We start from the raw sequence: 20,249 nt of genomic DNA, 5'->3' as shown, positions 1-20,249 counted from the left end.
TGCCTCATTCTCCCCTTAGAATCTTTCTTCCTCTTTGAGATGAAAAGATACTGTATCTTCCAATTTACCCCCAGAAACGTTTGCCATTGCAGCTCCACTGTCATTCCTGCTATGGTCCATTTCCAACCAACTTTAGCTAGCTCCTTCTTATTACCTCTGTAGTTATTTTTACTCAACAATAGCACTGACTCATCTGATTTCATCTTCTCCCTCTCAAACTGCAAGTTAAATTTTTATCATATTATGGTCACTATCTCTGAGGGGTTTCCTCACCTCAAGTTCACTAATTAAATCCGGTTTGTTACACAACTCCAAATCCAGAATTGCCTTTTGTAGACTTGACTGCAAGCTGCTGAAGAATCCAACACAGAGGCACTCTACAAATTCCTTCTCTTGGGATCCCGTACCAACCTGATTTTCCCACATTACCTGTACATTGAAATCCCTCATGACCAATGCAAAATTGTCTTTCTTACATGCCTTTTCTACTTCTTGATGTCATTTGTGCCCTACAACCTGGCTACTATTCAGAGGCCTGTATATAAAAAAATAGAAAATAAGTGCAGAAGTAGGCGATTCAACCCTTTGAGCCAGCACCGCCATTCAATAAGATTATGGCTGATCATCAAAAATCAGTATCCCATTCCTGCTTTCTCCCCATATCCCTTGATTCTGTTAGCCCTAAGAGCTATATCTAACTCTCTCTTGAAAACATCTCACAACAGGGTATTTTTACCTTTGCAGCTTCTTAGCTCTACCCACAGGATTCTACATCTTCATGAGCGCCGATCCTCATTCAGCCATGTCTCCGCGATGCCCACAACATTGTACGTACCAATTTCAAATTGCACTATAGCTCATCCACTTTGTTCTGGACACTGCATGCATTCAAATATAACAGTATTCACCATTTCAAATTAGTCCCCATTTTGCCTGACCTTGAGACTCTTAACCCTTAGATTTATTATTGTCATGTGCCCCAAGGTACAGTGAAAAGCTATATTTGCGTGCTATCCAATCAAATAAACATAATAAAGCCAAACTCAAGTACAATTGATAGAGCAAAGGAGATAGAGCAGAGTACACAATGTAGCTCAGCACTGTATCGCACCATTTGCGTAGACAAAGTCCAACGTCCATAACGGGAGAGAAGTATATTGGAACAGCACCGTAGCTTATGGAACCATTCAGAAGCCTGATAACAGAGGGGAAGAAGCTGTTCCTAAGTCTGGTGGGACACGCTTTCAAGCTTCTGTATTTTCTGTCTGACGTGAGCAGGGAGAAGAAGGATTGACCAGGGTGGGACAAGTCTTTGATTAGGTTGGTTGTACTTCAATACATATGGAAATCCCCAAGGATCTATCCTTGGCCCGTGCCTGTTTCCCATTGACATGGAACACTTTGGTTACATTACAAGTCACGTCTAGTTTCTTATGAGGCCTATTTTATTTTGTCTTTTGCTCAAGGTTAAATTTTGCTTGATTACATTTCAATAGAGCACTCTTTGTTATGTTGCTTTCAGTACAGAGCATTAGAAACACAAGCTGCTATCAATTACAATTATCTGCTTGACCTAGCATTCAATTACATTATAAACATTGTCATTATCAAAGGGCAACTAATCACTTGCCCCCATAATAGCTGTGATTTTAGAATCCACATTGCCAAATAGAAAAGCTTTCCAATCTTGGCAGATTTGCAGAGTAATTTTACAATTGAAATGGTAACAATATAAAAATAAGATAGCCGGAGAAAAATATATGCCATCATCCGAAATAAGTTTTTTGACAATAAAAATTAGTTTTTATCAAAAATGTGTAGAAAGTGTCATGAATTGAAGACAGGATGAATGAATTTGTGTCCCTGGCACAATAAAGCGATTAGTCATAAAGTCATGCAGCACCGAAACAGGCCCTTCTGCCCAACTTGCCTATGCCAACCAAGATGCCCCAACGGCACTAGTCCCACCTGCCTGTGTTTACCCCATATCCCTCTAAACCTTTCCTATGCATGTACCTGTCCAATTGTATTTTTAATATTGTTATAGGCTTTGGCCTTACGACAAGTAAACCAACTTGGCGAAAGGCCACAACATCAGAGCGGAGGACATTGGTGGTCGAGGAGGTGCAGCAACAAGAGGAGGCCGCAAGAAGTGCAAAGGCGGTCTCTCTTGCCAAACAGGGGCAATGGATGCAGTGGGAAGGTGTGGAGCGGAGGAAGATCAGCTGGAAAGAACTATGGGAAATGGAAGCAAGCAAGATCAGCTTCATCATCAGAGCGACTTATGACGTGCTTCCATCACCAAAGAACCTCCATCAGTGGTACGGCGAGGATCCAACCTGTGCCCTCTGCCCAACTCCAGCGACCCTCAAACACATCATGGTAGGCTGCAAGACCAGCCTCACGCAAGGGAGATACACGTGGCGGCATAATCAGGTACTAAAAAGCCTGGCATCAGCCCTTGAGAACAGGCGGTGTGCGACCAACTCCTTGCCTCCGAGAGCAAGCAACCCCCTCCCCCTAAGGGCAACAACCTTTTTCCGAGAAGGACAGAAAACATCTAAACATCCTTCCACCAGATCAGAAGAAGGAAACCTATGCAGGGCCCGCGACTGGAGGATGCTGGCGGACATCGGCCGACAACTAGTTTTTCCACCTGAAATTGCTTCCACCAACCTCAGGCCAGACTTGGTGTTCTGGTCCCCTTCACAGAAGACTGCTTACATCATAGAGCTCACAGTTCCATGGGAGAACTCTGTTGAGGAGGCCTATGAGCGTAAGAAGCTGCGTTACGCAGAGCTTGCAGCAGAGGCAACGCAGCGTGGCTGGAACACCAAAGTCTATCCAGTTGAAGTGGGATGCAGAGGATTTGTTGCGTCATCTACCATCAGACTGCTGAAGGAGCTTGGAATCCACGGTCAGGCTCTGCGGAAGACCATAAGATCACTCTCAGAGGCGGCTGAAAGAAGCAGCCGGTGGATTTGGCTCAAGCGGAAAGACCCATGCTGGGCCCCAAGTATTTCAGGGTAAATCTTTGGGACGGTTTGACACGGGACACGCGCTGAGGGCTGATCATCCTGCAGCGGGCCGCCCTTGTGGAGGGTGTATAGTGATAAAAGGCCGAAACACCCAGTGATGCAAGGGTACACTACTGATGATGTGTCCTGTGCCCAACTGTCCTGAAGGTTACCCAGGCCAAGATATACGTATCCACTCCCCCACCCCCCCCCCCCCCCCCCCCCCCGCCCCCCCCCCCCCACAGATGTTGAGCGTCTACCACTCTCAACAATCAACGAATGTCGTGAAATGCTCCCCACCTATTGGCACAAGGGACTTCTTAACATCTTGTCCTGTGTATTTGATTCTGATAATCTGGACTCGTCCAGTGACTGCTGTGAAAGGACAGCTGACAACATGGGAAAGTCCACGTGACAGCTTGGAGAGACAGCTGACAGGAGGGAACAGACCCCACTGGGGCCGTCATGGGCTAGCTACCCATGATAGCAGTCCCCAACGCTGTTTCAGTTAGTTGGAGACACCCGCTAAATGCTACTAAAAGTAAATTAAAGAGAATACCCCTAGAGCCTGCGAGAGCGGGGGCGGAAGATGGCTCACCGATTGATAACACGGTTACAGACCCAGGAACGGAAACGACTACGGACAAGGAGAGCATGGCACATGAGACATCCACAACAGCTGCGGGACACAAACTTCAGGTGTGCATTTGTGGCTGGGAGAAAATTACATCAGTGAAGGGCTTGAAGATCCACCAAGGGAGGAAAAAGTGCTTGAGAGAGCAGAGACATGGGCCTCGCATTGACCAGTACTTCTTACGAAGCAACCAGTCAAATCAGTCGAGTGAAGCACAGCGACAGGACTCAAACCAAAGTTCGCAGAGCATCAGCACCCATGTCACTGAAGAGGGTGATACAAGCACAGAAATGCCGGTGGAGGAGCCCACGCAACAATGACAAAGACCTCCATTGGAGGGAAAGATCAAAGGGCACAAACCTGGAGTGAAATGGCCCAAAGCTGTTGAAAAGAAAGAGTGGGAGACGGTCAACAGTGACCTTATACATATCTTGGAGCAACAAGCGGGCACAGCAGTGGAAAAGCTTGAAAGGATGGGCAACACAATCTACAGCTATGGAGAAGAACGGTTTGGGGTGAGTAAAGGGAGAGGTGGAAAGAAATTACCAACACCAATCAAGTCCAGGAGGCAGCAGGAGATCGAGAGGCTAATCAGAGAGAGGAGACAGTTGAAAAAGCAATGGAAAAAAGCAACTGAGGCAGAGAGAGAAGGTCTCATGCTACTCCAAGAGGACATCAAGAGCCGATTGGCAACCTTGCGAAAAGCAGAGAACTTGAGGAAACTTCGCAGGAAGAAAGAACACACAAGAACACGGTTCTACAAAGACCCTTTCAAGTTCATCAAAGACCTCTTCGCAAAGGAAAAAAGTGGAACTTTGAAAACATCAAAACGGGAATTGGAGGGACACCTGGAAAAGGCCCACCAAGACACGAAAAGGCATGAGCAGTTAGTCATCCCACATGACATCCCGCCTATTCAACCACCTGAATTCAACCTGGACACCAGCCCTCCAAGATGGAAAGAGGTAGAGAACACTGTCCGGCGAGCAAGAGCAGCATCAGCTCCGGGGCCAAATGGAGTACCATACAAGCTCTACAAGAACGCACCGGATGTGTTACGCTTTCTATGGAAGCTCATGAGGGTGGTGTGGAAGAAGCAAACAATACCTAAGGCGTGGCGAAGGGCCGGCGGCGTGCTAATACCTAAAGAAAAGGATGCGTCAGACATCAGCCAATTCCGGCCAATATGTCTCCTCAACGTCGAGGGAAAAATCTTTTTCAGCATTGTATCACAAAGGCTGTCCACCTATCTGGTAACAAACAAGTACATTGATACATCTGTACAGAAAGCAGGAATTCCAGGATTTTCGGGCTGCTTGGAGCATACAAGCATGATCTGGCACCAGATCCAAGCAGCTAAGAAGGAGAAGAGAGACCTACATGTGATCTTCCTCGATCTGGCCAATGCATTAGGTTCAGTTCCCCATGAACTCCTTTGGGAATCTTTTGCCTTTTTCCATGTACCAGAGCTCATCACCACACTGGTCAAGAGCTATTTCCAAGACCTGCAGCTGTGCTTCACAACAGCTGACTTCAGTACAACATGGCAGCGCTTGGAAGTAGGCATCATGGCAGGCTGCACAGTCTCACCCTTGGCCTTTACAATGGCCATGGAAGTCATCATCAGGGCCTCAAAATGGGTGGTGGGCGGTGAACGAACCAGGGCTGGGCTCCGTCTGCCACCCATCAGGGCATACATGGACGACATGACCACACTAACCACTACTGCAGCATGCACCAAGCGGCTACTTGGAAAGCTGCAGGAGAACATCAAGTGGGCCCGAATGAAGATCAAACCATGTAAATCTCGAAGCATCTCCATAGTCAAGGGGGTGCTTAGAGACACAAGGTTCTGTATCGGTGACGACCCTATACCAACAGTGTCTGAACAGCCAGTTAAAAGCCTGGGCAGATGGTACAATGCAAGTCTCAAGGATAAAGAGCAGGTGGAACAACTAAGGCAAGAAATTGTCAATGGCCTGGAGAACATCAATCAGACCCTACTGCCTGGGAAACTGAAGCTCTGGTGCCTACAGTTTGGACTCCTTCCTCGGACAATGTGGCCACTGACCATTTATGAAGCCCCAATAACAACTGTGGAGAAGATGGAGCGAACCATAACTTCATACGCGAAGAAATGGCTCGGGGTCCCACGATGTCTAACTAACATCGGCCTATATGGCAAAGGGGTCCTGGAACTACCTCTCACTAGTCTAACAGAGGAATACAAGTGTTCTAAAGTAAGACTTCAGATGACACTGAGGGACTCTAGAGACAAGACCATCAGTGCTGTTGCGCCGCCCCTAGTAACTGGCCGGAAGTGGACGCCATCTGATGCAGTACAGCAAGCTTCATCAGCCCTGAGATACAAAGACATCGTGGGGCAAGTCCAGCAGGGAAGAGGAGGCTTTGGCCTTACGACAAGTAAACCAACTTGGCGAAAGGCCACAACATCAGAGCGGAGGACATTGGTGGTCGAGGAGGTGCGGCGACAAGAGGAGGCCGCAAGAAGTGCAAAGGCGGTCTCTCTTGCCAAACAGGGGCAATGGATGCAGTGGGAAGGTGTGGAGCGGAGGAAGATCAGCTGGAAAGAACTATGGGAAATGGAAGCAAGCAAGATCAGCTTCATCATCAGAGCGACTTATGACGTGCTTCCATCACCAAAGAACCTCCATCAGTGGTACGGCGAGGATCCAACCTGTGCCCTCTGCCCAACTCCAGCGACCCTCAAACACATCATGGTAGGCTGCAAGACCAGCCTCACGCAAGGGAGATACACGTGGCGGCATAATCAGGTACTAAAAAGCCTGGCATCAGCCCTTGAGAACAGGCGGTGTGCGACCAACTCCTTGCCTCCGAGAGCAAGCAACCCCCTCCCCCTAAGGGCAACAACCTTTGTCCGAGAAGGACAGAAAACATCTAAACATCCTTCCACCAGATCAGAAGAAGGAAACCTATGCAGGGCCCGCGACTGGAGGATGCTGGCGGACATCGGCCGACAACTAGTTTTTCCACCTGAAATTGCTTCCACCAACCTCAGGCCAGACTTGGTGTTCTGGTCCCCTTCACAGAAGACTGCTTACATCATAGAGCTCACAGTTCCATGGGAGAACTCTGTTGAGGAGGCCTATGAGCGTAAGAAGCTGCGTTACGCAGAGCTTGCAGCAGAGGCAACGCAGCGTGGCTGGAACACCAAAGTCTATCCAGTTGAAGTGGGATGCAGAGGATTTGTTGCGTCATCTACCATCAGACTGCTGAAGGAGCTTGGAATCCACGGTCAGGCTCTGCGGAAGACCATAAGATCACTCTCAGAGGCGGCTGAAAGAAGCAGCCGGTGGATTTGGCTCAAGCGGAAAGACCCATGCTGGGCCCCAAGTATTTCAGGGTAAATCTTTGGGACGGTTTGACACGGGACACGCGCTGAGGGCTGATCATCCTGCAGCGGGCCGCCCTTGTGGAGGGTGTATAGTGATAAAAGGCCGAAACACCCAGTGATGCAAGGGTACACTACTGATGATGTGTCCTGTGCCCAACTGTCCTGAAGGTTACCCAGGCCAAGATATACGTATCCACTCCCCCACCCCCCCCCCCCCCCCCCCCGCCCCCCCCCCCCACAGATGTTGAGCGTCTACCACTCTCAACAATCAACGAATGTCGTGAAATGCTCCCCACCTATTGGCACAAGGGACTTCTTAACATCTTGTCCTGTGTATTTGATTCTTCTAGAACTTGCCTCAAGTACGTCCTCTGGCAGCTCGTTTCATACAACCACCACCCTCTTTGTGAAAAGATTACATGTCAGGTTCCTATTAAATCTTGTATTCCTATTAAATCTTTCCCTCTCACCTAAAACCTATGTTCTCTGGTTTTCCTACTCTGGATAAAAGACTCACATCCGTCCTATCAATTCCACTCATGATCTTATACACATCTATAAGAACATCCCTCAACCTGCCAAATAGCTCGGGCCTTCAAGTTCCGGCAACATCCTCGTAAATATTATTTGCACTCTTTCCAGATTAACAAAATCTTTCCTATAGCAGGGTGACCAAAACTGAACACAGTACTCCCAATGTGGCCTCACCAACATTTTGTACAAGGGGTGGCACAGTGATAGACTTGATGTCCAGGAGGGTAGAGAGGCCCACGAGCCGTTGGTGAGGGAGGAGCGACCTCCGTGCGGTGAGTTCAAAAACCCAGCGCGGGGCTTGTTTCAACAGAGCCCAGGAGCCGTTGGTGAGGGAGGAGCGACGTCCGTGCGGTGAGTGTAAAAACCCATCGCGGGGCTTGTTTCAACAGAGGCCCAGGAGCCGTTGGTGAGGGAGGAGCGACGTCCGTGTGGTGAGTTCAAAAACCCAGCGCGGGGCTTGTTTCAACAGAGGCCCAGGAGCCGTTGGTGAGGGAGGAGCGACGTCCGTGCGGTGAGTGTAAAAACCCAGCGCGGGGCTTGTTTCAACAGAGGCCCAGGAGCCGTTGGTGAGGGAGGAGGAGCCAAAATCTGCAACGTTCCATTCGCAGATCACACTTCAAATTAAGTGGGCTTGAGGAAGCCGCTGATTGGTCGAACGGACTAGAGGAAGCAGCTGATTGGCTTGTATCCTGGGTAAGGCTTTGTATTGTATTCAGGATAAGGGGGAGAATGAGGGCCAGGGCAGTTTACTGTTCTGGATGTCAGATGTGGGAGGTCATGGAGTCTGAGTGCCCTCCAGACGTCCACATCTGCGCCAGGTGCGTCGAGATGGGGCTCCTAAGGGACCGTGTTAGGAACCTGGAGCAGCAACTCGATGACCTCTGTCTGGTCAGGGAGTGCGAGGAGGTCATACAAAGGAGTTACAGAGAGGTGGTCACTCCAAGACCATGGGAGGCAGACAACTGGGTCACAGTTAGGAAGGGCAATGGGCAGTGGCAGGGACTGGTGAGTACCCCGGTGGCTGTACACCTTGAAAATAAGTACTCATGTTTGAGTACGGTTGGGGGAGACAGCCTACCTGGGGGTAGCGACAGCGGCCAGGCCTCCGGCACAAAGACCGGTCCTGTTGCTCAGAAGGGTAAGGAAAAGAAGAGGAGGGCAATTGTAATAGGGGACTCTATAGTCAGGGGGTCGGATAGGCGATTCTGTGGACGCAGACAGGAGACCCGGATGGTAGTTTGCCTCCCTGGTGCCAGGGTCAGGGATGTGTCTGAACGTGTCCAAGATATCCTGAAATGGGAGGGAGAGGAGCCTGAGGTTGTGGTACATATAGGTACCAACGACATAGGTAAAAAAAGAGAAGAGGTCCTGAAAGAAGAATTTAGGGAGTTAGGTAGAGAGTTAAGGAGAAGGACTGCAAAGGTAACAATCTCAGGATTACTGCCTGTGCCACGCGACAGTGAGAGTAGGAATGGAGCGAGGTGGAGAATAAATGCGTGAATGAGGGACTGGTGCAGTGGGTATGGATTCAAGTTTCTGGATCATTGGGACCTCTTTTCGGGATGGTGCGACCTGTACAGAAAGGACGGGTTGCACTTGAACTCGAGGGGGACCAATATCCTGGCGGGGAGATTTGCAAAGGCTACTGGGGAGACTTTAAACTAGAACGGTTGGGGGGAGGGACTAAAATAGGGAAAGCTAGCAGTCAGTGTGTGAGGCAGGAGGCAGAGAAGGGTAGCACTCTGACCCAAAATGTAGGGGAGAAAGAAGAAAAAGACAATAAACAGAGAATAAGAGAGGGTGGATTTCTTAAATGTGTATATTTTAATGCTAGGAGCATTGTAAGAAAGATGGATGAACTTAGAGCCTGGATTAACATGTATGATGTTGTGGCGATCAGTGAAACATGGTTGCAGGAGGGCTGTGGTTGGAAACTAAATATTCCAGGATTTCGTTGCTTCAGGTGTGATAGAATTGGAGGGGCAAGAGGTGGAGGTGTTGCATTGCTTATCAGGGAAGATATTACGGCAGTGCTTTGGCAGGATAGATTAGAGGGCTCGTCTAGGGAGGCTATTTGGGTGGAACTGAAAAATGGGAAAGGGGTAGCAACACTTATAGGGGTGTATTATAGACCGCCAAATGGGGAGCGAGAACTGGAAGTGCAAATATATAAGGAGATCGCAGATATGAGTAGTAAGCACAAGGTAGTGATTGTGGGAGATTTCAATTTTCCACACATAGACTGGGAAACACATTCTGTAAATGGGCTGGATGGTTTGGAGTTTGTAAAATGTGTGCAGGATAGTTTTTTGCAGCAATACATAGAGGTACCTACTAGAGAAGGGGCAGTGCTGGACCTCCTGTTAGGAAATGAGACGGGTCAGGTGGCAGAGGTATGCTTTGGGGAACAGTAGGGTCCAGTGATCACAATACCATTAGTTTCAATATAATTATGGAGAGGGTCAGAACTGGACCTAGGGTTGAGATTTTTGATTGGAGAAAGGCTAACTTTGCGGAGATGCGAAAGGATTTAAAAGGAGTAAATTGGGACATTTTGTTTTATGGGAAAGATGTGGAAGAGAAATGGAGGAAATTTAAAGGTGAAATTTTAAGAGTACAGAAACTTTATATCCCTGTTCGGTTGAAAGGAAATAGTAAAAATTGGAAAGAGCCATGGTTTTCAAGGGAAATTGGACACGGTTCGGAAAAAGAGAGAGATCTACAATAATTATAGGCAGCATGGAGTAAATGAGGTGCTTGAGGAGTATAAAGAATGTAAAAAGAATCTTAAGAAATAAATTAGAAAAGCTAAAAGAAGATATGAGGTTGCTTTGGCAAGTAAGGTGAAAGTAAATCCAAAGCTATATTAATAGCAAAAGGATAACGAGGGATAAAATTGGTCCATTAGAGAGTCAGAGTGGACAGCTATCTGCAGAGCCAAAAGAGATGGGGGAGATATTGAACAATTTATTTTCTTCGGTATTCACCAAGGAGAAGGATATTGAATTATGTGAGGTAAGGGAAACAAGTAGAGTAGCTATGGAAACTATGAGATTCAAAAAAGAGGAAGTACTGACACTTTTGAGAAATATAAAAGTGGATAAGTCTCCAGGTCCGGACAGGATATTCCCTAGGACATTGAGGGAAGTTAGTAGAACTAGCAGGGGCTATGACAGAAATATTTCAAATGTCATTTGAAACGGGAATAGTGCCGGAGGATTGGCGTACTGCGCATGTTGTTCCATTGTTTAAAAAGTGTTCTAAGAGTAAACCTAGCAATTATAGACCTGTTAGTTTGACGTCAGTGGTGGGCAAATTAATGGAAAGGATACTTAGAGATAATATATATAAGCATCTGGATAAACAGGGTCTGATTAGGAACAGTCAACATGGATTTGTGCCTGGAAGGTCATGTTTGACTAATCTTCTTGAATTTTTTGAAGAGGTTACTCGGGAAATTGATGAGGGTAAAGCAGTGGATGTTGTATATATGGACCAGTAAGGCCTTTGACAAGGTTCCTCATGGAAGGTTGGTTAAGAAGGTTCAATTGTTGGGTATTAATGGTGGAGTAGCAAGATGGATTCAACAGTGGCTGAATGGGAGATGCCAGAGAGTAATGGTGGATGGCTGTTTGTCAGGTTGGAGGCCAGTGACTAGTGGGGTGCCACAGGGATCTGTGTTGGGTCCACTGTTGTTTGTCATGTACATCAATGATCTGGATGATGATGTGGTAAATTGGATTAGTAAGTATGCAGATAATACTAAGATAGGTGGTGTTGTGGATAATGAAGTAGATTTTCAAAGTCTACAGAGATTTATGCCAGTTGGAAGAGTGGGCTGAAAGATGGCAGATGGAGTTTAATGCTGATAAGTGTGAGGTGCTACATCTTGGCAGGACAAATCAAAATAGGACGTACATGGTAAATGGTAGGGAATTGAAGAATGCAGTTGAACAGAGGGATCTGGGAATAACTGTGCACAGTTCCCTGAAGGTGGAATCTCATGTAGATAGGGTGGTAAAGAAAGCTTTTGGTGTGCTGACCTTTATAAATCAGAGCATTGAGTATAGAAGTTGGGATGTAATGTTAAAATTGTACAAGGCATTGGTGAGGCCAATTCTGGAGTATGGTGTACAGTTTTGGTCGCCTAATTATAGGAAGGGTGTTAACAAAATAGAGAGAGTACAGAGGCGATTTACTAGAATGTTGCCTGGGTTTCAGCAACTAAGTTACAGAGAAAGGTTGAACAAGTTAGGTCTTTATTCTTTGGAGCGCAGAAGGTTAAGGGGGGACTTGATAGAGGTCTTTAAAATGATGAGAGGGATAGACAGAGTTGACGTGGATAAGCTTTTCCCACTGAGAGTAGGGAAGATTCAAACAAGAGGACATGACTTGAGAATTAAGGGACAGAAGGTTAGGGGTAACATGAGGGGGAACTTCTTTACTCAGAGAGTGGTAGCTGTGTGGAATGAGCTTCCAGTGAAGGTGGTGGAGGGAGGCAGGTTCGATTTTATCATTTAAAAATAATTGGCTAGGTATATGGACGGGAAAGGAATGGAGGGTTATGGTCTGAGTGCAGGTAGATGGGACTAGGGGAGAATACGTGTTCGGCACGGACTAGAAGGGCCGAGATGGCCTGTTTCCGTGCTGTAATTGTTATATGGTTATATGGTCTTAAATCGCCAGAGCCCAGAGTTCGATCCGACAGTGGGTGCTATCTCCACGGAGTTTGTACGTTCTCCCTGTGATCATGTGGGTATTCTCTGGTTTCCTCCCACATTCTAAAGACATGCAGGTTTGTAAGTTAATTAGCTTCGGTAAATTGTCCCTAATGGATAGGTAGAGCTAGAGTATGAGTGATCGCTGGTTAGCACAGACTTGGTGGGCTGAAGGGTCTGTTTCGATGTTGTATCTACATCACAACTTCTATACTCAATACCCTGACAGATAAAGCCCAATGTGCCAAAAGCCTTCTTGACCACACTATCTACCATTTTCAGGAACTATGTACCTGCACTCCCTGATCCTCCTGCTTCGCAACACTTTCCAGGCTCCAACCATTCACTGTGAAGGTCCTGCCCTGGTTTGACAAAATGCAACACCTCACACATACCTGCACTAAACACCATCAACCATTCCTCTGCCCACTTGCCAAACTGATCCTTTTGTAATATTTGATAAGCATCTTCACAATCTATAATACCTCCTACTTTAGTGTCATTTGCAAACTTAATAATCATATCTTGTACATTCTCATCCAAATTGATGATATAAACCATGAACAGCAAAGGGCCCAACATCAATCCCTGAGGCAAATTAGTCACAGGCTTCCAGTCTGAAAAACAATCCTCCACAATCATCCCTTGCTTTCTTCTGTGAAGCCAATTCTCTGGCAGCACAATGGCGCAGCGGTAGAATTGCTGCCTTACAGCACCAGAGGCTCAGGATCAATACTGACTGCGTATGCTGTCTGTGCGGAGTTTGCATGTTCTTCGTGTGACTAGGTGTTTATTTTGGGTACTCCGGTTCCTCCACATTTCAAAAACGTACAGGTTAGTAGGATAGTTGGCTTCTGTAAATCATTCCTGGTGTGTAGGATAGACCAGTCTATGCGGACTCAATGGGCTGAAGGGCCCGTTTCCATGCTCTAAATGAAATTCCATCTCTAAACTGAATTAAACTCAGCTAGTTCTCCCTGGATCCTATGTGCTCTAACCTTCCATAGCATGTGGAACCTTATCAAATGCCTTGCTGAAGCACATATAGACAAAGTCTACAGCTTTGCCTTCAAACTTTTTAGTTACTTCTACAACAAAAAAAACTCAATTGGATGCCTCCTGCTTTTACCTGACCAGAGCCTCAATTTCTCTCGTCATTCAAGCTTCATTACTCCTGCCTGACTTGCCCGTCACCCTAACCAGAATATGCTTCCCAGTAACTCTTGTTATTACACTTTTAAAAGCATCCCACTTTCCAGACATTCCTTTGCTGGCAAAGAACCTACTCTAGTCAACTTTGGCATGTTTCCGTATAATACAATGAAACTTGGCCTTGCCCCAATTCAAAATTTTAACTTGTAGCCTGTCTTTATCCATAACTATTTACAAACTAATAGAACAGTGGATACTGGTCCCATAAGGCTCACTTACGGACATTTCAGGTACACGTCCTTCCCAATTTCCTAAGAGTAGATTAAGATTTGCCTTCTCCCTTGTAGAGCTCTCTACATATTACCAGAGGAAACGTTCCTGAGCATACTTGACAAATTCCGCCCTATCTAAACCCTTAGAAACATGATAGCCCAAGACTATGACAATCCTATTTGTCTTGCAGCTACATGCAATCTCCTGGCATATTTGTACATCTAATTCCCTTGACTATTTGGGGTCAATAATACACTCCCAACAAGGTGATCAACCCCTTTTCTCAGCTCCACCCACTGGGTGCACCATCAGTAATATGATCTTGGACTACTGCCAAGACATTTTCCTTAATCAATAAAGCACACCGTGTCCTCTTTTACCAACACCTCTATCTTGCCGTAGCATCTGTACCCTGGAACATTAAGCTACCAGTCCTGTCCCACTCAGACTACCCAGTCTGAAGAAGGGTTTCGGCCCGAAATGTCGCCTATTTCCTTTGCTCCATAGATGCTGCTGCACCCGCTGAGTTTCCCCAGCAATTTTGTGTACCTCCTGTCCCACTCTTAGCCAGGTTTCCGTACGGCTACAACACCCAATTGCACGTACATAACCACGCCCTGAGTTCATCCACTTTGGCTATGAAGCTTCTCGCATGAAAATAAATGCAATTCAATGCAACAGTCCTTCCTTGCTTCCTGCCATGCTCCTGCCTATCCTGTCCATTAAACCTTCATTCATCATCTTCCATACCAACTTCCAGCCTCTCACCTGCCTAGGTCCTGCATTGGATCCTGCCCCCTTGGCAATCTAGCTTACACCCACCCATGCAGCATGAGCAAACCTGCCTGCAGGATATTGGTTCCCCTTCAGTTCAGGTCACCGCTGCCCCAGAAGAGATCCCAATGGTCCAAAAATGTAAATCCCTGCCTCCTACACCAGCACCTCAGGCACATATCATATTTTCTAACTTCCTGTTCATACACTCACTAGCACATGGCACCAGGAATAATCTGACGATCACTACCATGGAGGTACTGCTTTTTAATCCTTTGCCTAACTCCCTATATTCATTTTGCAGGACCTCACCCCTTTTCCTACCCATATCATTTGTGCTAACATGCACAATGACTACTGGCTGCTCACCATCTCCCTTGAGAGTGTCATGCAGCCGCTCCGAGACATCCTGGACCCTGGCACCAGGGAAGGAGCACACCATGCTGGAGTCTCAATTGTTGCCACATAATCTCCTGAATTAGCTTTTCACAAACTCCTACCACTCTTTAGAAGCTATCCTAAGAAATCATATGTATAAATTCATCTGCAGCAATGGCCACAAGACACTCCAGAACTCTGTGCTTAATCCGTTTCCTGTTGGTCACCCATTTCTTTTCTGCCCCTACTCTAGGCGTGACCACTCACTGCAACTCCTGTCCATGATCTTCTCAGTCTCCCGGATAATTCTGAGGTTGTACAGTTGCTGCTCCAGTTCCCTAATGCAGTCTGTAATGAGCTGCACCTAGAAGTTTATTGAAGAAAAAAGAAAATACAGCCGGTACCTTATCTCGTCATCACCCTCTACATTAAAGCCTCTCAAGCCAAAGCCTCACATTTATTCTCCACAGCAGCCTCCACACAGCTGCTCCCAACATAGCCGGTCCTCTTGTATCTACCTTCCTTCTATAAACTCTCTAAGGAGCAAATCACTAAAGGGTTTTCAGCTTGTCCAACTGAAATTCACCTCAGCTTGTTAACTGTGGCTGCATTGCAATGAAACAAGTGATTACAGAAAAAATAAGACATTTATTTCACCACCTTTGAATGCTCCATTGAAATTAATATGCTTTATGTATTATTACTGTTGTAAATTTGTGCACACTAAGCTCCTACAAACAGTATATCTGTACTTTAAAAACTTCTGTGGCAAATTGATTCATGAGCAAATATTTAGTGGAGTTTAGTTTCAAGAAATAGCACAGACACAGGCTCTTCGGCCTACTGTGTCCGCACCGACCAGTAATCCCCGCAATTTTACACTTATACCAAACCAATTAACCTACAAACCTGTACGTCTTTGGAGTGTGGGAGTAAACTGCATATCTCTGAGAAAACCCACGCAGTCACGGGGAGACCACACAAACTCCGGACAGACAGCACCCGTAATCGGGATCTAAACCAGGTCTCTGGCGCTATAAGAGCTGTAAGGTAGCAACTTTATCGCTGCGGTACCGTGTCGTCCAAATATTGGCCAAGACATCCGGAAGATATGCCCAGTTCTTCTGAAATAATCTACAACGTGCTTTATTTTTACCTAAAAGAGAAGCTTAACTCTCATTTGAAAAACAGCATTGTCACAGTACAATAGTCCCACAACACCATGTTCATCAATTTAAAACAGAAAACTTGAAACTACTCTGCTGGTGAGGAAGACACAGAAAGTAACGTTGGCTGTGCCGAAGGTGCAGGGAGACTTTAGGGGAATATACAGATTAAAATGAGCAAAACATAGGACGTGGAATATAATATAGAATGGAATGAAATATGAAACAAAATGTGATGTCATGCACTTTGGTAGACAAACTAGAAAGGTGGTGTATCTTTGTTTAAATGGAGAGTTTGAAAGGTGATAATATTTAGCATAATTTAATTGCCACTGTACTTGAAGCATGTGAAGTTAGGATTCTGAACATCAACCAAGTAGGAATGCAATCTTTATTTCAAGCCAAGACTTATTTCAAGATTGATATCTTTCGTTTAACGTCAGCAAGACAAAGGAGATTGTAATCGATTTCAGGAAGCAAAGAGGTACACATTCCCCGGTATATATTGACGGCGCCGAAGTCGATATGGTTGAACCATCACGAGCAACTTGTCCTGGACCACCCATATCAAAGCAATGGCCAAGAATGCACACTAACTCATCTACTTCCTTAGGAGGCTTAGGAAGATCAGCAAATCACCAACAACTCTCACCAACCTCTACAGATACATCGTAGAAAGCATTTGTTGGGGTGCATCACAGCACAGTTTGGGAACAGCTCCATCCAAGCCCATAAGAAATTGCAGAGAGTTGTAGATTTAGTCATGCAAATTAACCTGCTTTCCAGTGACTCCATCTACCCTTCACACTGCCTCGGCAAGTCCACCAGCATAATCAAGGATGAGTCTCACCCCAGTCACTCCCTCGTCTCTCCTCCTCCATCAGGCAAGATGTACAGAAGTGTGAAAACTCATACCTCCAGATTCAGGCACAGTTTCTTCTCAGCTGTCATCAGGCAACGGAATCATCCTATCACCAACTAGAGACCGATCCTGACCTACCATCTACCTCTTTGGAGTCCCTCTGACTATCTTTAATTGGACTTTACTAGATTTTACCTTGCATTAAACGTTATTCCCATTATCCAGTATATAAGACATTGGTGAGGCTGCATTTTGACTATTGTGTTCAGTTCTGGGCATCGTGTTATACGAAAGATAGTCAAGTTGGAAAAGTTGCAGAGAATATGTACGAGAATGTTGCCAAGAGTCAAAGGTTGGAGCTACAGGGAGAGGTTGAGCAGGCAGGGACTCTTCCTTGGAGCGCAGGAGGATGTGGTGATCTCATGCGGTGTATAAAATCATGAGAGGAATAGATCGGGTAGACGCACAGAGTCTCTTGCCCAGAGTAGGGGAATCGAGAACCAGAGGACACAGGTTTAAGGTGAAGGGGGGAAGATGTAATAGGAAGCTGATGAATAATTTTTTTTTCACACAAAAGTTGGATGGTTTATGGAACAAGCTGCCAGAGGAGGTAGTTGCAGCAGGGACTATCACAACTTTTATAAAACATTTAGACAGGTACATGGATAGGACTGGTTTGGAGGGATATAGGCCAAATGCAGGCAGGTGGGACTAATGAAAATGGGACGTGTTGGTCAGTGTGAGCAAATTGGGCGGAAGGGCCTGTTTCCACGCTGTATGATTCTATGGCATTGTGGATGGCTTGACTGTAGTCAGGTATAGTCTTTTCAGTGACTGAAAAAAACACAACAAAAAACTTTTCACTATACCTCCGTAATAAACCAAACTAAATTTCTCCAAATGTTGGTGTGAATGCATCTAAAAACATTGAGAATCATTGTGTGATATTTTTCAAAACATTGATCAGACGGCACATAGATCCGAGGAGTAGGTTTATCCACACAAAGGATTGCGAGTATTTGGAACAATCCTCTGAAGGCGGTAGAAAACGCAGATACATTTAAAAGGCATACGGACAGGTACTTGGATTGGAAAGGAGTAGAGGATGTAAGCCCTGGCAACATCCTTGTAAATCTTCTCTGCACCCTTTCCAACTTGGCGACATTTTTCCTATAACATGGTACCCGGAGCTGATCGCAATACTCTAAAGGCAGCCTCACCAATGTCCTAATGTGGGCAAATTGGATTATAGTAGATCGGCATTATGGCCAGTGGAGCTTTATGTTGATCTGGCTGAACATTCCCGATATCCAACTCTCTGTAATGAAAATCTTGAAATCTCCTTCCTCTCACCTTTAACCTGGTTTCTGATACCAAACCAATACCTATTCAATCTCTCTCCATATTGAAGTAATTAGGCAACATTCTTGTGAATCTCCTCAGCACTCTCTTGGTGCAACCTTTCAGGTTGAGGTCCTTTAATCACAACAAGAAAACCTATAAATCAAACATATTTTAAGTTGTAGAGAAGAGAACAATCCAAGTTTGTCCAACCTCCCCATACAGCTAATCTCACTAACCTAGGCAGCATCTTGGTAAACCTCTACTGCACCCTCTCCAGAGTCTCCATGTTCTGCCTGTAATGGGACAACCGGAACTGAATACAATATTCCAAATGAGGCCTAACCAAACTCTATAAAACTCCAACATGACCTCTTTGAGTACTCTTGTACTCAATTCCTTGACTGATGAAGGCAAACACTCATACACCTTCTTTACCACCAGGTGGCGCCATACAATGGCTGCCTCGCCAACGGTCTGTCTCGTCTTTTTCCTTCTTAGTGTTTTTAGTTTGTTGTAAAACTATCTTTAGTCTTGTATTATGTGGGGGGGTGATGGGGGAATTAAAAGAAAATCTCTTTCCTCGACGGAGGTGCGACTTTTTCCATGTCGTATCTTCATCTGCACTGCGGCCTAACATCGTAGAGCTGGCGGCCTCTTGCTGGGACCTCGGAGCTCCAATCGCAGGAGCCTGCGGACTTTAACATCGTGAGCTGGCGACCCCTTTGCCAGAGATCGACCTCAGAGCTCCAACCGCGGGAGCCTGCAGACTTTAACATCGTGGAGCTCGCGGTCCCTGGTCAGAGACTTCAGGAGCTCCAACCGCATGATTTTCGACCGCCCTGACTGCGGATGGTTCGCCCCCCCCCCCCCCCGGACTGCGGGAGAAAAGGAGGAAATACTTCATTGCCTTCCATCACAGTGGGGAATGGGGAGGAGCCGCAGTGGTGGATGTTTATGTCAATATTTTATGTAGTTGTGTGTCATGTTGCTTTTTTGGTATTCCTCTTATGTTGCAAAACATAATTGGCTAATAAATTACGATTATGATTATGATTTACCACCCTATCTACCTGTTTGGCTACTTTCAAAGACCTACGGACTTGGATACATCCCAGGATACCTCTGTGCATAAATGCTGATAAGGGTCTTGCCATTAACTGTAGATTTGTATTCAACCTCCCAAAGTGCAACCCTATACAGAGTGAATTAGAGCATATCATCTTCCGGTTACTGTTTTTCGATGTACTCAAATGTCAGATCACAGTCCATAACTCATGACTACCCAACTAAGTGTGGGAGTCCTACAACATTTGATGATACTCAATGTGGAGCTTAAAATGATAATTTTGACAAACTTTTGTAGTTCTAAATTTCATATAAAAACTTGTTTGCTTCAAAAAATTGTGCAGATACCCAAGATTTGATAAAAGATACCTGCCACACCATCTTCTCGTACTTCTCCATCCTCCATGAGATGAACAATTGGGAGAACTGTAGCACAAATGCATGCAGGAAATACAGCCTGGGGAGGCTGCACGACATGATGCGTTGGAGTGTTCTCTGTAACATCTTCTTCATCTGCACAGAAAACAGATACCGATTCCACATAAAAGGTATTAATTTAAAGAATTAAGAGTTTAACAACTGTACACATGAAGGCATGCAATACAATAGCTACTTCTTAATCATTCACAGGTTAACTAATGGCTATTATTTACCTTCTGCACTGACTGCTGATCGCACCGACCACACAGACCCTCGGCGGAAGGAGTAATTTCTATGGGAGGTACTGGATGCACAGGATGGACTAACTGACAGCCGACGGGATGCTAAGTTTGTAGCATCCTCAACTACAAAAGTAAATCAAAATTTTTGATTGGTAAGTCAGTATATATATTTAACTACACATCTATAAGATACTAGACCAAGTGCAGACCCGTTGGGTCTGTTCCCCCAACGTGCGCTTGTGGGGGGAGGCAGCATGCAGCGTCACACACACTAACTACCCCCCCCCCCCCCGC

General features: G+C 45.9%; 1 protein-coding gene across 6 annotated transcripts in view; it reads right to left on the bottom strand.

Moving 5' to 3' along the window:
* Window positions 1-20,249, bottom strand: part of unc80 (unc-80 homolog, NALCN channel complex subunit) — a 345,386-nt gene that overhangs the window by 115,953 nt on the left and 209,184 nt on the right. For all 6 annotated transcript variants that reach the window (XM_033023608.1, XM_033023610.1, XM_033023609.1 and 3 more), the window contains 2 exons: window positions 19,947-20,078; window positions 19,663-19,806 (listed from right to left, as the gene is read on the bottom strand). In XM_033023608.1, the coding sequence (XP_032879499.1) occupies window positions 19,663-19,806; window positions 19,947-20,078 (276 nt within the window). The remainder of the gene's footprint in view (window positions 1-19,662; window positions 19,807-19,946; window positions 20,079-20,249) is intronic.

Source organism: Amblyraja radiata, chromosome 7 (assembly GCF_010909765.2).
Source record: "Amblyraja radiata isolate CabotCenter1 chromosome 7, sAmbRad1.1.pri, whole genome shotgun sequence".
Taxonomy (NCBI): Eukaryota; Metazoa; Chordata; class Chondrichthyes; order Rajiformes; family Rajidae; genus Amblyraja; species Amblyraja radiata.
This window is presented reverse-complemented; position numbering and strand designations above follow the sequence as displayed.